This window comes from Sceloporus occidentalis, unplaced genomic scaffold (assembly GCF_023333645.1).
Source record: "Sceloporus occidentalis isolate IW3139 unplaced genomic scaffold, rSceOcc1.0.p SCAF_1, whole genome shotgun sequence".
In the NCBI taxonomy this organism is placed as follows: Eukaryota; Metazoa; Chordata; class Lepidosauria; order Squamata; family Phrynosomatidae; genus Sceloporus; species Sceloporus occidentalis.
The window spans coordinates 101943751-101966994 of record NW_028316981.1 but is presented as its reverse complement, the minus strand read 5'-3'; the positions used below and the strand labels follow the sequence as shown (position 1 = coordinate 101966994).

Below are 23244 nucleotides of genomic sequence, written 5' to 3'. Positions count from 1 at the left end.
CCCCCTTCTGAAGAAACCTTTCCAAGAAAACCCCAGGATAGGGTTTTTTTTATTGTAAGCTGCTAAAAGGTGGCCATTCTTGTGTAGTAATTGTCTTGTGATTAACTCCCACAACAGCCTTGTAAGGTAGGCTTCATAGGCTCCTAGAGCTGGAAGGGAGCCCCAAGGGCCATCCATTCAGCCCCATTCTGCCCTCCAAGGCCTCCGAAGAGATGGCCATCCAGCCAGAGACTCCTCCAATGCTCTTGGAGGCAGCGTATCCCATAGATTTGCCAAGAGGTCATGGGTCCACAGTCCCATGGGAACCGGTCCTTACCCCCAACTTTGGAAAAAGGTAATAATTTCCCCCCACCACCACCTTCAGTCCTCCCTGCCTTTCTCTCCTAAGATCCCATCCACTCCCTCCTTTTCGTTGTTGTTTTTGTTGCGGTGTTGCCTTCCAGTCCTTTCCGACTTCAGGCGGTGAACCTGTCCTGGGGTTTTCTTGGCAAGGTTTCTTCAGAAGGGGGCTGAGAGAGTGTGACTCTGAGGCAGAGAGTGATCTTGCAGGAGCACCTTGGAGACTCACTTAAGGAAAGAAATGGGCAGCATGAGCTTCTTCCGTAGACTTCAGTCTACTTCCTCAGATGCATTAGACTTCAGACTGAAGTTTAGCAAAGCTCATGGTGACAACTTCTTTAATTATTATTATTATTATTATTATTATTATTTGTATCCTGCCTCTCCCTGTATTGGGAGGGCTTTACTTCAGTGAGTCTCAAAGCTGCTACAAGATCTCTCTACATTAGTATTATTATCATTATTATATCCAAATGCATTTGAGGAAATGGACTGAAGTCTATAGGAAAGCTGCCAACTTCTTTCTTTCTGTTAGTCTTAACGGTGCTACAAGATCTCTCTACACACTGATTCCACAGACTAACATGGCTATATCGTTGAATTCTGCCTCTGAGGCTGAGAGAGAGAGCGTGATTCACCCAAGAGACCCAGCCGGGATTCGAACCCTGCTCTCCGGAGTCTGGAGCCCAAGGCTCAAACCACGACGCCACGCTGGCTTCACCTTCCTTAATGGATTGTGTGTGAAGGTCTCGCTCGCCTTCTCTCTGTACGCATGCGCAGTGGAGGGCAGCTACCCAGTTTCATTCATAAAAACCCCTTCTCTCACCCCCACCTTTTCGAACCCTCGTAACAAGTTCCCTTCCGGCCCCCATTCATAAATTCCGAGCCGCGCATGCGCCCGGGGAGGGCCGTGCCCAGCCATTCATAGAATTGGCGAGGACGGGCATGCGCAGAGGGGGGCTTTGCCCTCCCATTCATAAAATAAGCCATTTTTTCCCAGGCTTTGCAATCGCGAAGCGGCGGCTGACAGCGCTGCTGCTGCACTTGCTGCAGGTCTCTTTCCCTGAGAAGCCAGGGAAGGGAGGGAAAGGGAGGAAGGCTTCCAGCTCCCCCTTGTTATTACTATTATTATTTATTTATCATCATCATCAACGTCATTATTATTGGTTGACTGACTCCTCGCCTCGCAGGTCCACCCGCCCAGCTCGGATTTAGGATTAACTCGCCGGGTGAGAGATGATCCGGACTGGATTATTCCAGGTAAATCGAGAGGGTCCCTTTTTGGGGGGAAGGGCAGTGGGACTGAGCATGTCCTCCTTTTCCCGGACAGGCCATACCTTCCATCCTTCTGTCCGGGAGCAATCCCCAAAGGTCCTCCATTCTGAGCAGAAGCGTCGACATAGATATTGATACTCATTTTTAAACTTTGTAATTTTCTGTCCGGGAGGGATCTCCAAACGTCCTCCATTCTGAGGTCATGACCCAGAAGCAGGAGCTGACACTTCTAGGAGTGCCCTGAGCTTCTCCTTTCCGTCCGGGAGGAATCCCAAGATGTCCTCCATTCTGAGCAGGACTAAGAAGCAGGGATTTGTATTTATATTAAATGTAAATACATCAGTGTCACTGCTGGGCGGGGTGGGTTTTCAAAAGCGATCCTTGGAGAATCTAGAAACGGCCACTGTCCCCTCCCCAGCCCCTCCTGGAGAAGAGGGGCTTTCTTCCAAGGAAGGGAGGTCGGGGGGGGGAGGAAAATGTCCTTTGCTGTCCATCTCCTAGGAAAGCCCAGCATCCCCTGCCTTCCCCGCCCTGGGCCCTTGGCTCCCTTCTCCCTCAACCGGGGAAGGTGACCCCCAGGGTCTGCCCCCCCCCCCCGTAAGGAGTCTCTGGGGCTCCAGATGCTGCAGAGAGGCATTTGAGGGGAGGGATGGAGAGCCTTGAACCCCTTCCCCCAAGAGAGGGAGGGCAGGCAGGTGGGCCAAGGCAAGAGGAGGATTTGGGGGGGTCCCCTTTCCTGGCATGGCCTCACCCTTAGCCCCCTCCCCATCTGATGCCCCCCTCCTGGGAAGGAAGGAAGGAAGGAAGGAAGGACGGAAGGGCAAGACAGAGACCTGGAGAGTCTAAAAGGGAAAAGAGATCGATTGTAGGCTTCGCTGGGTGTGTGTGTGAAAAGGGACCAATTCCTAGTCCCCTTACAGGGTTGGGATCCTTTGCTTTCAAACACAGAGAGAGAGAGAGAGAGAGAGAGAGAAGGGCGTTGTGAAAATGGGCTTCTTTTCCCTCCCCTGCTTTATAGGAGAGTGGAGGAGGCCAAGTGTAGAAGGCAAGGAAAGGCTTTGGAGAGACCTGGGACTGGGCTCTTGAGGAACCCCCCCCCCCCCCTTATTCCTTCAGCCTCTGGCTTTGCCTTTCCTCCCCCTTCCCTCGCAGGACCTCACTAACCAGGAGGTTCAATGTTTAACCCAGCTGCCTTGCTGCAGAGAGCCCTGTGCCCTGCTGAATTGCAACGACCGCCGTCCAGTCACCCACCTCCTTGTCCCTTTAACAGACCCAGGAATGGCAGAGAAAACATGCAAGAGAGAGAGAGATCAGGGGATTGGGACACTTGGGAGGTTGCCTCTTTTGGGGAAATAGGATCCCCCCCCTCAATACAGCCTTCTGTGTGTGTCCCCCTACTAGCAGGCCAAGGGGCAAGATTGCCACCTGAAAGCACTTTTTCAGATCAGGGCCTTTTTTTGCAGAGGATCCAGTTCATCTATTTCCTTTTTCAGTTATTTCTGTTTTCATCTACATCTTTCTTTCAAAAGCCTAACTCGGTGTTGTTCATGCAAAGCCCTCTTTAGAAGCCTGTTATTGGGCTTCATAAAATGGCAGCGGTAAGCCTTTTCTATCCCCTTGCAAGATTGCATTTTCCAAGCCTGGAACAAATGGAGCATAAAATTCATGCGAGGGGTTTGCCAAATTCTTCTTCCTCTCCATGCTAAATTTGCCTCTGCCTTTTTGGGGCCGTGGCAGTCGTGGAGATCTCAAGGAGGCCTGAAGCCTGATCTAAACATCCCTACTCAGAAATAAGGCCCACCGACTTCTGGGAAGTGGGTTTGAGAGGGCTGGCCATGCAGAGGAGTCTTGTGGCTTTTGACAGATCAATAATTAATAGTCCATATCTAAGGAAATTCAGACATGTTAGAAAATAAGCATTCTTTAGAACATTTGTTGTTGTTGGGTGCTTTCCAGTCTATGGCGCCCCTAAGGTGAACCTATCATGGGGTTTTCTTGGCAAGAGTTGTTCGGAGAAAGCTTGCCATTGCCTTGCCCTGAGGCTGAGAGCGTGTGACTTGCCCAAATCCACCCAATGGGTTTCATAGCTGAACTGGGATTCGAACCCTGGTCTCCAGAGTCTTAGTCCAATAATCAAACCACTAGACCATGCTAATGGATGACAATCAATTCCCAAGAAGCTGAATGCTTTCCAAAACAACAACAAAAAAATCAACCCCATAATGCCAGCATGTGAATGAAGAAGCAGAACAGTTGGCTGTAACCTTCCTCGAAATGTATAGGTCAAGCCACCCTAACTTAAAAGGCATATCCATGTGGGATCCCACCTTACATAAGTGCATGACATCTCTCAACTAAAGAGTCCTTCTTGTCATCTAGCTCAGTTCAGTTGCTCCCAAAAGGCAAGGCTGCTGCTGCTGCTGCTGCTGCATGGAGGCCACTCCATGCTCTTGGTTTTGTCAGGCTTAGAGAAAACAGAAGGCAGTTGACTGAAGAAATCTGAAACCACTTTGCTTGACTGTAGGATGTCTTTCAGAGCTAATCGGCCAGAATGTGGGGCTGGAGTCTAATCTTTCACTGCACACCTGCTGATCCGCCTCAAGTCTTCTGGTTAATGTCGCTGAAAATCTTTTAACACCATTGGGTGTTCTGATGGGTGGATGCTGGCATTTCTTCTCTGTACCCCATCCTTCACCCCGCACTTATCCCCAAGTGATGACAAGCAAGTTGATTCTTGTTAACAATTGCTCCTTGCCTACTTTTTTTTTGCCTGTGGTCAGTTCCTTCCTTCAAGTGGAAAGAGAATAGAGAAATCCTTCAGGTTTCTTTCAAAGTTTTCCTCTGTTTTGATGGCAGAGGTTCTCATGATCTGTACTTAGTCAAAGTTTAGTTTTTGAGCTTATGATCCAGTGCACACTGCAGAAATAATCCAATTTGAGACCTCTTTAACTGCCCTAGCTCAGTGCTAAAGAATCCTGGAACTTGTATTTGATTGTGGCACCAGAGCTCTCTGACAGAGAAGGCTAAAGGTCTCACAAAACTACGGTTCCCAGAATTCCCTAGCATTGAGCCAGGGCAGTTAAAGCAGTCCCAAACTGGATTATTTCTGCAGTGTTTATACAGTCAGACCCATGATAGATTTGCCATAGGGCAGTGGTTCCCAAACTTTGGTCCTGATGTTTTGTACTTCAGCTCCCAGAATTCCTGACTGTTGGCCAAGCTGGTTGGGGCTTCTGGGACTTGAAGTCTAAGGCCCCATACAGACAGGCCAAAATAAAGCTGCTTTGAGTCACTTTGGAGGTATGCTGTTAAAATGATGCATGCATCCTAAGAGTCCGGAAGCCACACCAAAGCCATGTTCCAGTCCTAAGGACTGCAGAGCAGCTTTGGTACAGCTTCTGGACTCTTAGGACGCATGCATCATTGAAACACCATACCTCCAAAGTGACCCGAAGCAGCTTTATTTTGGTCTGTGTGTATGGGGCCTAAAACTCCCAGAGGACCAAAGTTTGGCAATCACTGCCTTAGGGTAGCCATGACTTAGAAACGACCTGAAGGCAAACAGCAAGAACAAAGCCCTCCAGTGTTGCTGAACTACAGTTCCCATCATCTTCATCTTTTCCATGCTGGATGTAGTAGATGGGATTTGGAATCTAACACCATTCTTCATTCCTATTCTTGAATCTGTGAAGGGGAGCTGTTCAGATCAGGCCAAAGAAGCCAGAAATGAATTGCAAAAAACCCCTAGAATTTATCTAAATCTGAATCTAGAAACTTGAATTTAGAATCAAGGTACACCTTTTGTCTGGTTTAGGAGGGCCCTTCTTTGGCACCAGTGTCAGATTTCAGTCTTTGCTGTGATATAAATGGCTACAAAAAGTGCAAGGCAGTGTGTATCTGTGTTTGCTTGTTCTGTTAGATAGTTGATTAGAAATCCTGCTGATCTCCATGCTGAGCACTCCTTCTGCTTGGCTTTCAGAAGATTTGCCTGCTTGGGCATAAATGAGAGACGGCAGCCATGACCCTGTCAAGAGGTATGACTTACTAGAGTGATGGTTGTGTGTGTGCTTGCATTGAAATGGGCCTGCCGGAGTGTCTCCTTAGTGTGGTGCTTCAATACAGGATGACAGTATTGCTTGACCCTTCTCTAACATTTGACAGGTAAGCTGCCTCCTCTTTCCATGACTGCACTAAAAATGTGCATCCTGAGTTTGTGCAAAACAACAAGAGCTTCTCTTCGGATTCTCTCCACACTGCCTTGCTTGCTTCCAGAAGCGCCTTTGTCCAAGAGGAATAAATACTTTCTTATTCCCTCTCAATCCATGCCAGGATTCTCTGGGACATTCAACAAGAGCAGTTCAAGTTCCACAGCAATTGCACGTTTGGTCAGTTCAGGGAGCTTTCTGCTTTTTCTTAACCAGTTTTTTTTTTTTAAGAGGGGGTGTTCCCATACTTCTACTTAAAGTTCCCATACTTTCTCACTCTACACATTTCATGGTTCAAATATTAGACATTGCTAGTTACAGTGAATTACTTGTATTAAGTGCTGCCCCCTCTAATAATAGGAGCCAGCGGTGTGTAGTGGTTTGAGTGTTGGACTATGACTCTGGAGAGCAGGGTTCAAATCCCTGTTCCACCGTGCAAACCCACAAGAGTGACCCTGGGCAAGTCACACTCTCTCGGCCTCAGAGGAAAGCAATGGCAACTCCTTCTGAACAAACTTTTCTGATAAAATCTCATGATAGGGTTGCCATAACTCGGAAGTGATTTGAAGGCACACAACAAACAACAAAACCTCTAACAGCAAAGGTGTAACCATATTATAATTATAATTTAACAATGGATAACTTCTCTCCTGTTGTAGTGCAGCTGTATCTTGTTGTTACTTTTGTAGTTACAGCCAGGTTGTGGCTTCATTATACAGCAGAGGAGGGACCTTATTCTCTGTTGTGGGTGTGGAGGGGATGATTAGTTGGCCAGGAGGAGAATGTATTTTGTAATATAAGTACAGGTAACAAATTACTTTTGGGAACTAGGAAAGTGAATTATTTTAGCAGACATTAGTATGGTAGCACACTGTTTTTTGTCCTTGGGGTCATGAATGCAATTAATTACTTTTAAGATGTAATTCCAATCCTTTACATTAGGTGGGGGGATGAATCAAAATCCTTTTATCTAAAAGGACAAGAAATTCAGGAATAAAAGGAAAGTCCTAAAGAAACAAAAAACCCTGAGTAAATGTCAACAGTTTACACCACTATTTATTTGTGATGTATGTTTCTCTTTGCATTTATAAATGTACACAAATTCATTTAAAATATAAAACAAAAGGAAATAAATTGAGATTTACCCTAATCATTGTACCAGTTAACTTTAATAGTGGCAGGTACCTTGCCCTTAGGAAAAGGAAAAAGAGGTTGCATTTGGGGAGGGGAGGCATTCTTCCCAAGAACAATGATCAGATTATAATGCTATCTGATCTAATCTTAGGGCATAATCCAGTCATGCTTAAACACTGCTTCCTTTTCTATCTGATATTAACAGAACTTGGAAAGACTTTAGCTGGATAGTGCTCCTTAGGTTTGGGTTGAAATATAATTCTTGAACAGCATTTGGTGAAAAATTCTCGGGCTTCTTTTCATGAGATACATGTTACCATGATAAAACAAAACCACACCCTGATTTTTAAAATAGAGAAAATTACTAGGGGTGACTTTTGGGCAATCAAACATTGTTCCAAGACTGAAGTATGAAACCTAAACATCTGAAATGTGGCATGCTGCTAAGAGGGCCTTGAGGTGTGCATCAGAGGATTGTTTGGTTTTCAAAAAGTATTAATTTTAATAAATGTAATTATCTACAATAAATGTGCCAGATGCATGGATTTCAGATTCCAGAAACTGTGTTGCATGAGGCTTTGTAGGAGGGGCATCATGGCAGGGCCGAGGCACAATGTTTGCAACTCTGTTTGCAACTGAGTTTGAAGGCTCTGTGTATCTAACCAACCTGTACAGAGGTTTCATTTCCAACTTCAAGTAATTCTGGGTAAATTGGAACTGAGATAAAATGCTGCAGCATAGAGGGCTCTTGTCTAAGCTTATAGCCATCTTTCAGGATACACCATTCTCTTCTCCTTTGGCTTGGTTTTCAGCCCCCACTCTGAGCAATCAGTCCGAATTTTACGTCCAGTGAGCATGCTCAGTCCTCATTGGGCTGTTTGGGAGTTAGTTTGTCTCCAGTCCCCAGGTGGGATGTGGGGAATGGTAAGATCTTGAAGATCCCAGCCCCAGATGCTGGCAAAACATCAGGAAGAAAATCTTCTAGAACATGGCCACATAGCCTGAAAAACCCACAAAAAAACATGGTACTTCTCTTGTCTATTCTCCCCAATGGGATTCATTCACAAATAAATGTATACACTCAATGCTGCCTGAACATGCTAACAGCATTGCTTTGGAATTCTTGATAGACATCGGGGTACTGTGAAGATTTTTGTTGTTGTTAACTGTCATAAGTCATCTTCTACTTATGGTGACCCTATGAATGAGAGACTTTCAAGTCACCCAATCCTCAACAGCCTTACTCAGGTTGTGCAGACTCAGAGCCATGGCATCCTTGACCAAGTCTATCCATCTGGAATGTGGTCTTCCTCGTTTCCTACTGCCTTCTACCTTACCAAGCACTACTGTCTTTTCTATGAAGTCATATATCTTCTCATGATGTGTCAAGTATGACAGCCTCAGTTTGGACATTTTAGGTTCTAGGGAGAGATCAGGGTTGATTTGTTCTAGCTCCCCTTTTTTGATATCTATACCCATTTCCCCATTTTAGAGTCACCATAAGTTGGAAATGACTTGAAGGCACACAGTTTATCTACTGCCTGCCTGTCCTTTTCTAGCAATCTCTTACGTTTTAAAGTTTGGTGGCTTTGAACAACATCCAATGTTCATTGAGGAAAAGGGAATACCTCTACAGATTTCTTTAGGACATCTTGTACTTCCCTTCCTATTGCTTTTAATATGAAATAATAGTAGCCTTAAGTATATAAGAATCACTAATACTTTCAGCATTTTGAAGCACTACATTGCCGACTGGGTACAATTCTTTTTGTATGCTTGTTTTATTTCATTGGGGGCAGGCAAGGAGTTTGCATAGATATCCTGTGGAATAAACCAGCACCTAGGGTAATAATGTGTCCCTAGTGGAAAGCAGCCTTGTCTTTGCCATTGTTATGGGTATCCCTTTTTACCTGTTCAGTTTGGCTGATCAGATGAACAGAGTACAGTAGTGTCATGCTTCTTAAGCTCTCTGATGTGGGGGCACTGGCAATTCACCTCTCCCAATGTGTCAGGGAGTGATACCATACTTATTTCAATTGGCTACCATCGTTTCTTTCCTTGGCAGGTCCCCAGGTTCAAAATAGGGAGAGTGCTAAATTTTCCCCACCCTTGCCATACATAATTTCCGTCCCCTCCTTCCAGTTTAATTCTTACAGATGTCCCAAAGGATAGAGAGAAGAAATGGACCAAGGCCACTCCAGAGAACTTCAAGGCCTAGGGTGGATATCTGAATCCCAGTTTTCCTTCTGCTAATTCAACACTCTAACCACTATGCTATACTGTATCTCAATTAATATTCCATTTGTAACTCAAGGAATCTCCACCCGTCCACCCTTGTCAAGGTGCATCTTTCTGGGCCTTGCCATATTATTGGTGTGCTATAATTCACAAGAACCGAAGTCATACTTGCATTTATAACTGACAAAGTTTACTATCATTCTGTAGTCAATGCATCATCTTGGGAGCCCCTGAGGATGTAACCACTTGGATAGTGGGTGCCAGGGCTTATTCTTGTAAATCATTTGGCCTTCCAGATATAGGCTAGTAATGTAGCCAAGTGCATTGATCTTTATCAACAAAGTATTGCAATTAGTTATGAACTCCACTAGGAGCAGGACCTTTGTAAAGTTAATGGCTCTCAATTGCTTTCCTCAATACCAAAGAACCTGAAAATACCTTGTATTACAATAGAAAGGGTTTACCATTGATTGCTGCTGAGAAGATAAAATTCTTCCCCTCCAGATACTGGGAGGATAGCAGCTAATCTCAAATAAAACAGGGAGCCTTGGTGGGGTGACAGACAATGTCATTGTCCTGCTAATCAAAAAGTGCTGGTCCTTTGCATCCTACTCTGAAGAGTCTGGCTCCATTATAATGCTGGCTGAATCTAAGAGAAATGTGACCCTGACCCTGGCCTCAGTGGGAGACTTCACATAACTGATTAGAGATTTCTACAGGAAGTGTGGAATTCATAATAAAGATAATTATTTTTCTTATTTCTTATGATCTTTGGAATAGCGGTATATAAATAAAACAAATTATTATTATTATTATTATTATTATTATTATTATTATTATTATCCTTCTCATTGAGAGCCAGTGTGATATAGTGGTTTGAATGTTGGTGTATGGCTCTGGAAACCAGGATTTGAATCCCTGTTCAGCCATGGAAGCCCACTAGGTGACTTTGGACAAGTCACACTCTTTCAGCCTCAGAGGAAGGCAAAGGCAACCCCCTCTGAATTAATCTTGCCAAGAAAACCCTATCATAGGTTTGCCTTAGGGTTGCCGTAAGTCAGAAGTGACTTGAGAGCACACAACAACAATCCTTCTCATGATATATTGGTAGTGGTAAGGCAACTTTTGGGGAGGAGTTGGGCAACAACAGGTGACCTCATTTCCTTTGACAAATCCAAAGTAGCATGATAAATTTCTTCATGTTCTCTCAATGTTCTTGTAAATCTTTGAGATTCTAGGTTGTCAGATCGTATAAAGCAAACCAGTTCAGCTAGAGATTTGTCTAGAAGGAAACTCATGCTTTTAAACAACTATGCGAGATTAGTTGAAATAATCTGTGTGTATATGAACAAGTATATATTCATGAATTTTGTTGAAAGAGAGAGACCCATTTCAAATATGTTTCAGACTGTGTGTCTATTCAAATAGTATTCTTCAATTTTCCCAAGTTTCTACATTTCAGTTTACAATAGTATCTAGTGATTTGAGTCCTCAGCAGTTGGATGTCTTTGCCAGGCTCTCCTTCTAAAGAGTCTAACAGAAAACATTTATATTTAATTAAATTACTGTAATTATTTAATTTATTTAATCACTTATCTGACATGATTTATATTCTACCTTTCTCCCAAAAGTGGGCCTCAAGGCAGCTCACAGGAAGATTAACTTTTTAAAAAGTTGCCAGGATGTTTATGCTCACGATCCCTTTTGAAAATTTATTACTTTCAGTGTTAATAATATAGTTGTCATTTTCTGTGCTTATACACCGGAGGCTTGAACGTTGTGCTCCAGCAGCGCATTTGAGTAAATTGATTAATGCACTCATCATGTTACCAAATATGATAAGATTCCTTTTTTGTTCTTGTTGTATTGAAAAGTACAGAGGAAAAGATGAGTTTAAAAACACAGTTTAAAAATGTGGACACTATAAGCAGTTGAATTAAAAGCATATCTTTCTTTTTTTAAAAAGTAGGGCACACACCCATCAAAAAGCCCCTTCCTCAGCAACCAATTAATTGCTGAAAGCTTGCCTGAATCAAAAAGGTCATTTCCATTTTAAGTTCACAGGAGTTGCTTAAGCAGATTGAAGAAGGTCTGACAATGTAGCAGTGTGAACACTGTTCTGCATTATTTAGTAATACCTCTAGAGAAGGAAAACATTAGGCTTATGCTTGAACCTAAGAGTACATTTGCTCCGTAGTGTAAGTGACCAAATGCTGAGGTGGAAGACTAAGGCCTTGTCTGCACTGCAGAAATAAAGCAGTTTAACGCCACTTTAACTGCCATGGCTCGGTGCTATGGAATTCTGGGATCTGTGAGATATTTAGCTGTCTCTCTCAGAGAGCTCTGGTGCACCACCAAACTACAAATCCCACAATTCCATAGCACTGAGCCATGACAGTTAAGGCCAAAGGGCCTTATTTCTGCAGTACAGATGCAACCTCAGTTTAGGGAGCACTGGAAAAGTTTGGGTATGAATGTAAGACAAATAATTAAATTGCACAGAAGATAGTTGCTATTTTATTGGCTGTTTGCAATATTTTTCTACTCCCTTTAATTTTACCATTTCCAAGCAGCATACAGGAATAGATAAACATCATAAAAAAACATAAAAAATCGGCAGACAATAGTAATGAATATTCAAGATTCTCCAACATATTAAAGGGACCAAGGACAAACAAAAACCATAAGATCCAGTTTTACAAACAAATGGAAGTTCATGCTGGTATAGCATTGGCACACTTCTTGTCTATTCTACTGTAACAGAGAAAGTTTCTCCTTTTATTGATTAGCAAACAGTGGGCCAATATGAACAGTATGGTAAGCCAGAACTGCTGGAAATTCTGGCTTACATAAATGAGCAAGCCTATATGGCACATGAAGATCAAGTCATCCTGCTTCATTGCTCCTGACAGAGAGACTTAAGAAAGAAAAAAAGGAATAAAAAGTGATTTAAGAAAGACTAAAGGGAATATCCATCTGTAGTTCGCTTACCAAACTGATATCTTTAGTTTGTTGCTCTCCTAGCAAGCCAGAATCATAAGTCAAGGATAGATAGCGGCTCCCTGGTTTGTTCAACTGCTCTTGGTGACTGGAGAAGCCAAGTGCGAACAATTGAACAGCATGTGACTGAAGCTTGTTCAGGCTAAAGTATACTTCTTACCATGATGCGCAAAGCAGCCCAGTTATCCTACCTACTATCCCATTGGCCTGGGAGTGCAATGATCAGCCCCATGATACAGATGCTGGATCATGGGATCCAAATATTAGTTACTGAAAATGGAGTGTTTTTAATAAAGTATGCAGTCAGACAAAAATTGTGCAGTTGGGAACCTGACAATGTGCAGTTGGAAAAAATGGAAGAAAAACTAGCCACATGAGGCTTTTTATTAAGTGTTTATAAACGACAGGGACAGTAGTACTCATTTTCAAAGCAAGCTGCTCCAACCATATTAAAACATCTACATCATTTTGGCTAGAAGCTCCTTCTTTTCACCTTCTTCTTAGAGGAGATAACACTTTGTTACAACATTACAAATGCCCTTCATGTACTCAGATGCTTTTTGTTTGTTTGTTTGTTTGTTTGTTTGTTTTTTGCCTTAGGTATAACTTGCGTCCTATGTTTCTTTTCTTTGGGGGAGGGGAATCTATGCCGTTGGAGTATATGCTTTGTAAAAAAAACATTGCAGGAATAATCTTGATGTGCACGTTTTACTCATTTACCTTTGCAGCACTTTCATCTCCAAGCTCCTCCCCCATTTTTTACCAAAAAAAACCTCATTGCAACTTTTGGGAAGTTTTTTCTTCCAAACCATGTCTCCTCCCAAATGTATGAGAACAAACACGAACATTCATTCCAGCATTCCACCTTCATAAACACTCCACATATCACAGTTTTGAGAGGGACTGCAGAGGAAGAGGGAGGTATTTGGGCTTGCTATGGGGAGGGGGGGAGTGTAGCCCACAGGGAGGTCAGGGGGGAACTGGCCACCTTACAGTGGCCTCCCCTTGATACAGATGCCCATGGACAACTAGAGGCGCAGTTTGAGGCCCAAGTGCTGCATGATGGGGGTGAGTTCCCATCACTAGTCCCAGCTTCTGCCAACCTAGCAGTTCAAAAGCACGCAAATACAAGTAGATAAATAGGTAACACTTTGGTGGGAAGGTAACAGCATTCAGTGGTGGCCATGTGAGCACCAGAGTCGTCTTCAGACAACTTTGGCTCTTCAGCTTAGTAATGGAGATGAGCACCTCCCCCCTACAGTCGGTTACGACTAGACATTCATGTCAAGGGACTACCTTTACCTTTTACTTTTAGGAGTTCTATTTTTGCCTGCTGCAGTAACGCAGAGTCCACAATCTCCATCTAGGTCATGCAAAACGACATCAAAACCTGCAAAAGGGGATAAGTCAACATCCCCTGATTTACCACTTTGGCAAACAAATGTTCAGCTAGACACACTCTTGGCTGTGACTAAGCACACAGTTTAGTCATACATTGAGTAGGACCTATTGAAACCAATGGGGCTTAATTCAGTAGTGACTAGGCAGACCCAGTCACTTCAGTGGGTCTACTCTAGGTAGAGTTTCTATTGGATTTGGTCCCTAGCTATAATTTCTCTACAAAGGCATGAATGTCAATTGAGTTAAAACACAAATACTGAGGAAGGATCATGCTGTTTCACAAATCTGGATATTTGTATTCCATGTTACAAGCAGAAGCTGTCGTGTTATTCTCTCTTGCATGCCCCTTTATGTCTTCGATATGTTTCCATCCTTCAAATACTGGATAGTAGGCCCCTTTTCAAATGGCAAGTGGCACAGTGGGGTCTGCCCATGGTTATGTACCTGAATGGAAAATCACCAGAATGTCCTTCTCCCCACCTCCCTTATAGCATTCTGAGCTGTTCAGAGGGGTGGGTGGAAATCATGTGGAACAACAGTGCATTGTTTATTTTCTACACTAAAAAGTTGAGCTGCAGTCACCTATTGTTCCTGTAACAAAATTGTGGGCTCTTTGGTGAAAATTGCAGTATGAATGGAAAACCCTAACTCATCATCAAGCTAGATGGCTGTCTATTATTGCAGAGGGGATAGTGTGTCATATTCATCATGGACAGCTTCATAATGCTGCTTAGTTAAAATGCACAAAAATAGCATACTTATACTGTATTACTTTTAAATGCTGATGGAAGACAGCGTGCTTCAAAATGCACACATTAAAAGAATGACTTCCCTGCATGTGAAAGTCTAGCATCTCTGGAAAATGTTTTGGATAAGCTATTTCTTTTTGCTGAGCTTTCTATGTAGGACCAGAATTCTCTGAAGATGGGAAATATTTAAATGTGTATTCTCCCACTTGCATCCAAATGTGGTGCAGTCCAGGAAGAACTGTGGTGTCTGGGGTTTCTACATATGTGAATCAGCTCTAAAATGGCTGTAGAGTTTTGTAGGTTTTTTTTTAAACTGTCTTCGGGGTGGTCTTCTTAGCCAAAGCTCTATCTGCAATTCAACCATACACAGTGTTTCAAGATTCATATAGTTCAAAAGATTAATCTTCCCATTAAAAGTGTATGCTCATCCTTGTAAAGACTAATTTAATTATTTCACTGACACTGAAAGAAAGGTTAGGAGACAGACTATTTTATGGTTGTTGCTTTTACCTGTCTCTGTCAACTTCTGTATCATTGGTAGTCAAGGTAGAAACCCAATTCCACAGTAAAAAAAATCACACATATCTTTACAAATTAAATTTCTCCTACGTGTCATTCAGGGACACAGTGAACCCTCTGAATAAAGTAAATATATATTCTAAACTCAAATAAATACTTCTGGCATAGCCAACACTTCATTGTTAATAAAGTGTACATTTTGGGTTACTGTTGGATGATAGACATTATAGTCCAGTATATCTGGAGGGCACAATATTAGGAAAGGACCTTTCTAGTGCACTCATATCAAGAGTAATTACATTTTAGAACCTGGAATATTTAAGGAATTTCTCTCCTGCTGACCTTTGCTGGGAGGAATGGGATGAGATGACCTAGTGTAAACATAGCAGCTGTATTTCCATGTAATACTAAATCATGCTTCACCAGAGAAAAGGGGAAGCCATAAATGTCAAGGTGTTCCTGGACTACCACCCCCACCATCCCCAACAATGGAATTTTTAAAAACCATCTGGAGAGCCAGTGGTTCCATACCACTGGCTTAACATGATGGAGACAAATCACAGCAAGCTTCAAGTTCATACATTGCCTGCACCTTTCCAGTAGAAGAGTTGCAAGGAGGAGATTAACTACAGTTTAATGTTACATCTGATCACTAAACTGTAGTTAATCAACTACAGTTTGCTTCCAGCTTCATAAAGTACAGCTTCAGTGTGACTGTTAAACACAGCACAGGATTCAGATGAGATACAAAAACTGTGTTATGGCATGTGTTGCTTTTTATTACTTCAACAGTCAGGGATTCACTGCCTTAATTGTTATGGACTGATGTTCAATTTTCCTAACCCTAATAATCAGAATGAGTGGTGATACTGCTTCCATTTCACATTCATAAAGTTCCTCAGAATTAGATAAAAACTGAGATTTAGGGATAGCTGGATTTTATACAGGCTTACATAGACAGTCTTTTGGTGCCACTTTTTGGTGGGATTTCTGTAAAAAGTTAACATGCTGAAGCAGACGGCCCTCCTTATCAACAGATTCTTTATTCACAGCTTGGAAGTATTCCAACATGATATAAATGCCAAAAACTAGACCTTGATTTTGCCATTTTTATATAAGGGACAAAATTTTACCATCCCATTGTATATAATGGGACTTAAGCACCCACAGTTTTTGGCATGGGGGGGAGGGGGCTGGAACCAAACCCCAGCAGATGCCAAAGTCCCACTGTGCCTTCTTGGACCCACCCCACCCCCACCCCAAATTCTATGAATGAGGCAGGATGGCTACACAGTAAAAACCATGCTTTGAAGCACCTGAAGCACCCACCTGTTAGGACTGAATCTCCAGATTTCTCCACAGCAACAGAGGGAAATAAATAGTGCTGTGTTTTGTAGTTGAAGCCATGGGCCACACTGAACTTTTAATAGCCACCATAAAAAGATCAGAAGTGGAACAAAAAAACAACCACCCCAGTCCCTGTGAACTTTGATACTTTTCCCCATTGAGAGTAAGGCTTCTCCAGGACATACACAAGGGGACAGAATCAGCACTGCCCCACTAGTTGTTTCATTACAGGGAATCAATAGTAGGAAAACTAGATCGGGTTATGTGTTTACCAGAGCAAGCATCGAAGGATGGGCTTGTAAATGCAAAGGTTTGGATTTTGGCACCCACCCTTTTGATTGTCATTGAAAGGAAGAAAATTTCCATGGGGAATGAATGCACTGAACACAGGTTCATAAGATGTTAATAATATTCAGCCTGAGCACACTCATAAAGAGAGACTTTTCTTGGAGAATGGCTAGGCTTAGTCATGGCTTTGTCACCTTACTTTGCATATTCTTGTCATATTCACATGCCTGACCTGCTAGGCTGAAGCATAAAGCCTGTTCTTCTGTCCCTCCTTCTCCCCCACCCTGACCTGTCATAGCAGAGTGGAAACATGGTGTAGTTTTCTCCCTCAACTTTTTTAAAATCACACCAGGTTCAAAACTTCCAAAATTACAATTTGGAGATTCTGTGAGTAGTGGTGTAAAAAGTACTGTCTTACCTATGAATCATTTATTTCCAGCAGTGAAGGGACGAACGTTCTCTGAGATAGGCTTGCAGCTACCTAGGGGAAGGCTAAGCCTAGCAGGTATTGCTGACATTGTCACCATCACACAAGGGCACACTCTCTGGGTGTGCTAATTACTCAGGCCTAGTCCTTGTTACCCTTCCAGAGGGATGACACCACAATGAGTGACTGGCTCCATGACCACCGCTGGCAGAGAAAGACCTCAAGTAGTGAAGCTTTGCTGGAACTGGAACAGTAGCAGCTAATGTCTGGATACTTCTGCTTTTTCTCCTTTCCCTCCCCTCTCTCTTTCAGGACCCTTAAGAGCAGTCTTTCCTGGTGCTAAAGGACAGCCTTGAACCATGGAGACTCGGACGCCCCACAGCCACACCGTGGTTCCCAGTGCCACCATAGTGCAACCTCTCCTGGACAGCCGGATCCCCTATGGCAGGCTCCAGCATCCCCTGACCATCCTACCGATTGACCAAATGAAGACCTCGCATATTGAGAATGACTACATTGACAATCCCACCATGGCCCAGATGGCTGCTCAAAAGCACCCTCAGGGCCACCACGAAGCCACCCACCCACCCCGGTGTGAGCCGGACGTCACCCATCCATGGATCTCTTTCAGTGGTCGGCCCAGCTCCATCAGCAGCAGCAGCAGCACCTCTTCAGATCAAAGGCTTTTGGATCACATGGTGCCGGCTCCAGTGGTAGACCAGTCCTCCTCTTCCTCTTCTTCTTCCCCAAGGCCTATTAGGATACAGCCCAAGGCCATTAACTGCAAGCCCCTGGATCTGAAAGGGCCACCCGCCCCTCAGGAACTGGACAAGCATTTTCTGTTGTGTGAAGCCTGTGGGAAGTGCAAGTGCAAGGACTGTGCTCTACCCAGGACTTTGCCCTCCTGTTGGGTCTGCAACCAGGCCTGCCTGTGCTCGGCCCAGAACCTGGTCAATTACTCCACCTGCATGTGCCTAGTCAAAGGTGTCTTCTACCACTGCACCAATGAGGATGATGAGGGCTCCTGTGCGGACCACCCTTGCTCTTGCTCCCATTCGAACTGCTGTGCCCGCTGGTCTTTCATGGGTGCCCTCTCCCTGGTCCTTCCATGTTTGCTCTGCTACCTGCCGGCCACTGGCTGCGTGAAGCTGTCGCAGCGCTGCTATGACCAAGTGAGTCGGCCTGGGTGCCGGTGTAAAAACACAAACAGTGTGATTTGTAAACCGTCCCCTGACAAGAAAGTTGGCAGCAGACCAGAGAAGCCATTTTGATCTCTGGGGAGACTGGGTCGCGGGTGGGAAAGTGTAGAAACACATGGCAGGAAGAGTGTTTCATAACCTGTGTTGCCAGGAGAACGTATGTCAGCCTTTTTTTTGCTTTCAAGAAACAAAGAAAACAAAATGTCTTTCCAGGAACTGAAGCACTTTGGAATATTCAGGGTTGTGGAAGTGGTGTGATCCATAGTCATACAGCAGAGCGCTGAAGGCTGTGTTTAAATATTTTGCAGAGGAAAGGCAGACATTTGCTCCATAGGGCAAGTGGTGGGCTGTATCTGTTCTGGTTTTTAGTGTTGGCCATGTGCTAAGTCTACATACTGCAAAGATAATTAACCAATAGGCTTGGCAGGTACCTCTAGCTGGAACAAGGATATTTAGTTCAGGGGTCCCTTTGTTTTACATTTTATTTTTACTAGTAGGCTGGTGGCAGGAAGGGGTTAAATTTCTCTACACTTTAACAAGAGCATTTGCCTTCCCCATTAAGTAAAACACACACAGAGAGAATGTGTTTCCATATATTGTGCAAGTTCTTTTGGCTGACCTCTGTAATTCTGACTTGGTTCATAGAAATCCCTATTATGACCTCCTTGGTGCAGCTATAAGCCATTGAGGCAAAGCTATGCGATCTGAAAAAAAGTAGCAACTGTACCAGTTCCTCTTTTATAAAAATATATTTAGAAACTCCTTTCTTCCCCCTTTTTATTTTCTAAGCATAAACAAAAATGTATCCTAATGAATAGCTATAAAGGCATGCTCTATTCCTTGTCCAACCTCATCTGCTTTTACGAAAGACAATGGGGCAGTGTGTGAGAGAGGGGGGGAGGAGGGAGTGATGAACCTCATTTTGCCCATGACTCCAAGATCTCAAACAGGCAACCAGTTAGTGGAACATAATCCACTAACTTCAGTGGGACTGACAACAATATAAGGCTTGATTCTCAAATGCTATGCCAAGCCTTGAAGCTGAAGTTTGGTCAGTGAGGTTTCTACCCGTGGGAATGTTTGGGGGTCTTGAGGCCCTACTTAGCAATGCACTCAAGGTGCAGGTGGTTCTGAGCACACGTTTTGCATCAGTGGATTATATGGCATGATCAAACAGGTAATTCAGGATATCACACAAACTAAGATCTTCCTAAGGGGGGGAAGGAGTCTCACAAACAATTTGAGACTGATGTTAATAATGATGGATAAAATAAAGCTACACATGCCTTTTAAAGCTTTTTTTTTAAACAACACAATCCTTACTTTGCCCAACCTCTACTTTGAACTTGAAAGGTCAGTGCAAAAACTAGCACAGTATATTTGTATATACGTTGGTTTGTTTTTTTAAATAGGCATCAGTGCAACCTTGGGCTCCCATGAAAGATAGATTTGTTTGGGAAGAATCACATTTGCTCAGTATTTAAACTCAGATTTACTGTTGCTGCTCAACTTTTTTGTTTCTTCTGTATAATAGCATATCTTTGTAAATACAGGGGAATTTCTCAGATGTCTCCTTTAGTGCTAAATATTTTGTGGCAAAAGCAGGTTGGCAGGGGAGCAGGGAGAGACTAAAGGTGCACAGTTCTTACAGATTGCCCAGTTACCTGCCTGTAATGTGCTTCCTCAGCTTTGTACTTTGGGGATGTGTTGGGTTACAATTCCTATAATCCCCAACCAACATAGCCACTGGCCACCCTACCTGTGGATGCTAGGGTTGCTGCAGCGCAACACACCTGGAGAGCACCAACCCAAGAAGGCAAATCAATATGCTCATACCTGACATGGTTGTTTCATGTAAGGCTGTTAAATTTCATTTGTTAGGACAAGTACTCCTATTCAAGGCCAGTGCTGCATTCACTTAAAACAGGGTTGGGAATCTTGGAGCACTCTAGATGTTGTTCAGCTACAACTCCCAGCATTCCTTGCCATCCACTGTGCTGGCGATAGGGCTAACAGCAGCTGCAGCCCAATAGCAGCTAGACCTGCAGGCATCTAGATTCCCACTCCTATCTTAAAGTGGATTCACACTATCTTCATGACTACCAGAAGGTGCTATACAGAAAACAATGGCTCACTCAGGCTGCATCTACACTCTAGAATTCATGCAGTTTGACACCGCTTTAACTGTCATGGCTTAATGCTATGGAATTTTGGGATTGTACTTTTGAGAGATATTTAGCCTTCTCTGTCAGAGAGCTCTGGTGCCACAACAAACTACAGATCCTAGGATTCCATAGGATGGAGCCATGACAGTTAAATCAGTGTCAAACTGCATTCATTCTGCAATGCAGGTGGAGCCTCAGCTGGATCACACCAAATGGAATGGGCACTTTGGGCTGTGCAAAAAGTTATCTGAAATATATATATGCTATTTTGTGATGGGTGTAGGATGAATTTTGAATGATGCAATAGTCATGGCTGGAAACTACCCTTTTTTATTATCCAAGCAGTAGGCAAAACCTGCATTATATTCTTATGCAAATGTGATATCCAGTTTGAAATTAAACACACAAGCATATTGACAGAAGGGAGCCCTATTGCCCTTCCCCTCTGGTGGGCTCAGGGTATGGAATTTGTTCACTTTTACCTATCATAGGTGACTTTTTATTTTATTTTTTAAGAGTGTATATATTTATTGGTTTTAATCTTTTTTATATTTATAATACTTGCCAGTTATGTATATAGTGTTTCACAGCAAAAAGGGATGCTACATCTGTGTGGCTGGGACTGAGTGGTATAGCATAGCATTGCCAAGAATGTGGAGGGCATCTCTGCAGGAAATACATGCCCCTTGCAATGAACAGGAGAGGTGTAAGGGTGCTCCTGTCCCACTGCCATTCACTTCAGTGGAGAGTGCTTCATTGGTGTCTATCTGGATTATGCACAGTATGATACATATATTCTTGCACAAACCTGAAGGAACCATGCAGCGGGGGAGTGGTAAGGAAGAAGGAGAAGCTCAGCCAAGTATTGTTAAACGTATCAGTCAGTTGCCAAAAGATGACAAACCAGGTTTTTAAACAGGCTTATCAGGAGCTGCATAACTTACTTTTTTAAACTATTAAATCCTAGAATCCCTCAGTCAATATTGCCATTTCCTATCAGCACTGGGCATGCTGGCTGGGAGATTTAGGGGAGTTGTAGATTGAAAAGTAGCCTCTCTTAGTTCTGAGCTGCTGAGCATCCAACAACATTTGCAATACCACTAGCTAAAGCAATAAGCTCTATTATTGTATTCCCCCCCCCCCAATCCTGTCAATGTGAGACTATCAGTTGAAGCAACTACCAATTCTGATTGTCCACAGCTAATAACACAGCTGGATCAACGTTCTGCTAATTCATACCCATCTAGAGCAGTCATACATTTCTCTATCAATCAGGTTTTAAAAATAAAACTGGGCCTATTTTTCCCTTGCTGTACATAGTTATAAACCACTTCAGTTTCGATTACAAAATTTTAGAAGAGAAAAAAAGTCTTAATCTGAATCAGTCAATATATAAGTAGATTTGTGGTGCTAGAAAGGGTCGTGAGAGAGAAAGAAAATGAGAATGAGAGAGAAGAAGTAGAGCAGAATGAAGCTCCCTGTGTCTCCCAGGCCCTGCTCTGGTGCAGCTGTCAGCCAGCGTGTTTCTCCAGCTCTTTCCTCTGGGCCCTGGCAACAAAATTAACAAGCTTGTCACTGAGCATTGAAAGGTTTCCCAATTAGACCAACCCAAGAAGAGCCTGGAAAAGATGACCCTGTTCCTTTCACATGCAAAGAATTCCTCCTCCTTCGCCAGCCCCATCAACCCCATCTGGGGGTTTCTTTTACCCTTTCTTTCTGCCCCAGCCAATTCTCTCCTCTACAGTTGTGGGCATCCCTTTTGACACTGCCACCATTCCAAGTGCTAAAGTGCCACAGAGATAGAATCAGAGCGTGGACAAATTGCCCCCTTTTAGGCTGCAGCTCCCAGAATCTTGAGTGTTGTGGTCCAAGAAAGGAACTTGTCCAAGTGTTGGACAGAATAATATGGGAGCAAGCAATTGGAATTTAGCAAAGTTTAGCCTGGCTGAAGTCCCAAAGGATCCAGGGAACTTATTAAGGTGTGAGCTTTTTTTCACATTGCCCCTCTAGGCGAGGCTGGATCCTGACTAGAAGAAAAATTATTAGAAAGGCTCAAAAGGTAAAGTAATCCTCTGAAGTGATCTGATCTTAAAGACACCATTGCCATTTCCACCAGCACCTATGCCATGCAATTTTGGTTTGTTCTGAAGCCTGCTTTCCAGTGTAGCACCTTTCTCTTTCACTTCATAAGCAAGCAAAATGTAGATTAATTAAGGAATGTGCACCTCTTGCACGTCCCAAACAGAGAAAACCATTTTTCTCTCCCAGAGATGCCCTGAAGTGTTACAAATTGGTCAGTGCTTGAATGAGGAATGGGAACAGGGGATGCCACAAACCTTAATATTACTGCCATTTCGGAACTCATTGCTTGAGCAAAATAAAACATCTGTTCTCCCTCCTGGCTCGAATAAATGTCTGTCTTGCAGCACCGTGCATGTTTAGGGTGTGTGGGGTTTTTGTTATTACCGAACTTTCCAGAAAGTGGCCAAGATTTCCCTTTTTTTGTTTTGTTTTTTTCCTCTTATTTCCTGAACTGAAAATAAATTGCCACCGAAGTTTCCCCCTTGTATAGAATATTTATTTTGAAGCTCTATTTTAATAGTATTTATTTTAGAAGTCTACTATTGTAAGAGTTCTTCTGTTTGTGAAGAAAAACAAGTTAAACTGAATGTACTGATCTAGAAATTATATATAAAATATATATTGTTAAATATACAATGATCTCGTGGCTTCTTTCTTGAGACGCTCCTTTGAACAGCAATGGTGAATGGCACATAGAAGGACACATGCAGTAGCAGGAGAGATACATCTGGTAACATGGCCTTAATTCTTAGAAACACTTCTTTGTGAGTGCACTTACATTTGTATTATAGCAGGGCTGGAAACCATGTGGCAGCTGGTTATAAGTCCATCCAATGCAGTTTGCTCCATACTAGGCAAAACACAATTACCTGACTC

At 43.2% G+C, this 23244-nt stretch overlaps 1 protein-coding gene across 1 annotated transcript; it reads left to right on the top strand.

Moving 5' to 3' along the window:
• The first annotated feature begins 1402 nt into the window (after positions 1-1402).
• On the top strand, positions 1403-23020 carry LOC149321903 (protein sprouty homolog 4-like). The gene is made up of 2 exons (XM_089531120.1): positions 1403-1599; positions 17235-23020. Exon 2 carries the CDS (start codon positions 17282-17284, stop codon positions 18191-18193), a length of 912 nt encoding a protein of 303 aa, XP_089387246.1. The 5' UTR covers positions 1403-1599; positions 17235-17281; the 3' UTR covers positions 18194-23020.
• The last annotated feature ends 224 nt before the right edge of the window (positions 23021-23244 follow it).

Coding starts and splice junctions, on each gene's coding strand:
- LOC149321903 (XM_089531120.1), top strand. CDS start 17,282: ATGGAGACTCGGACGCCCCACAGCCACACCGTGGTTCCCAGTGCCACC.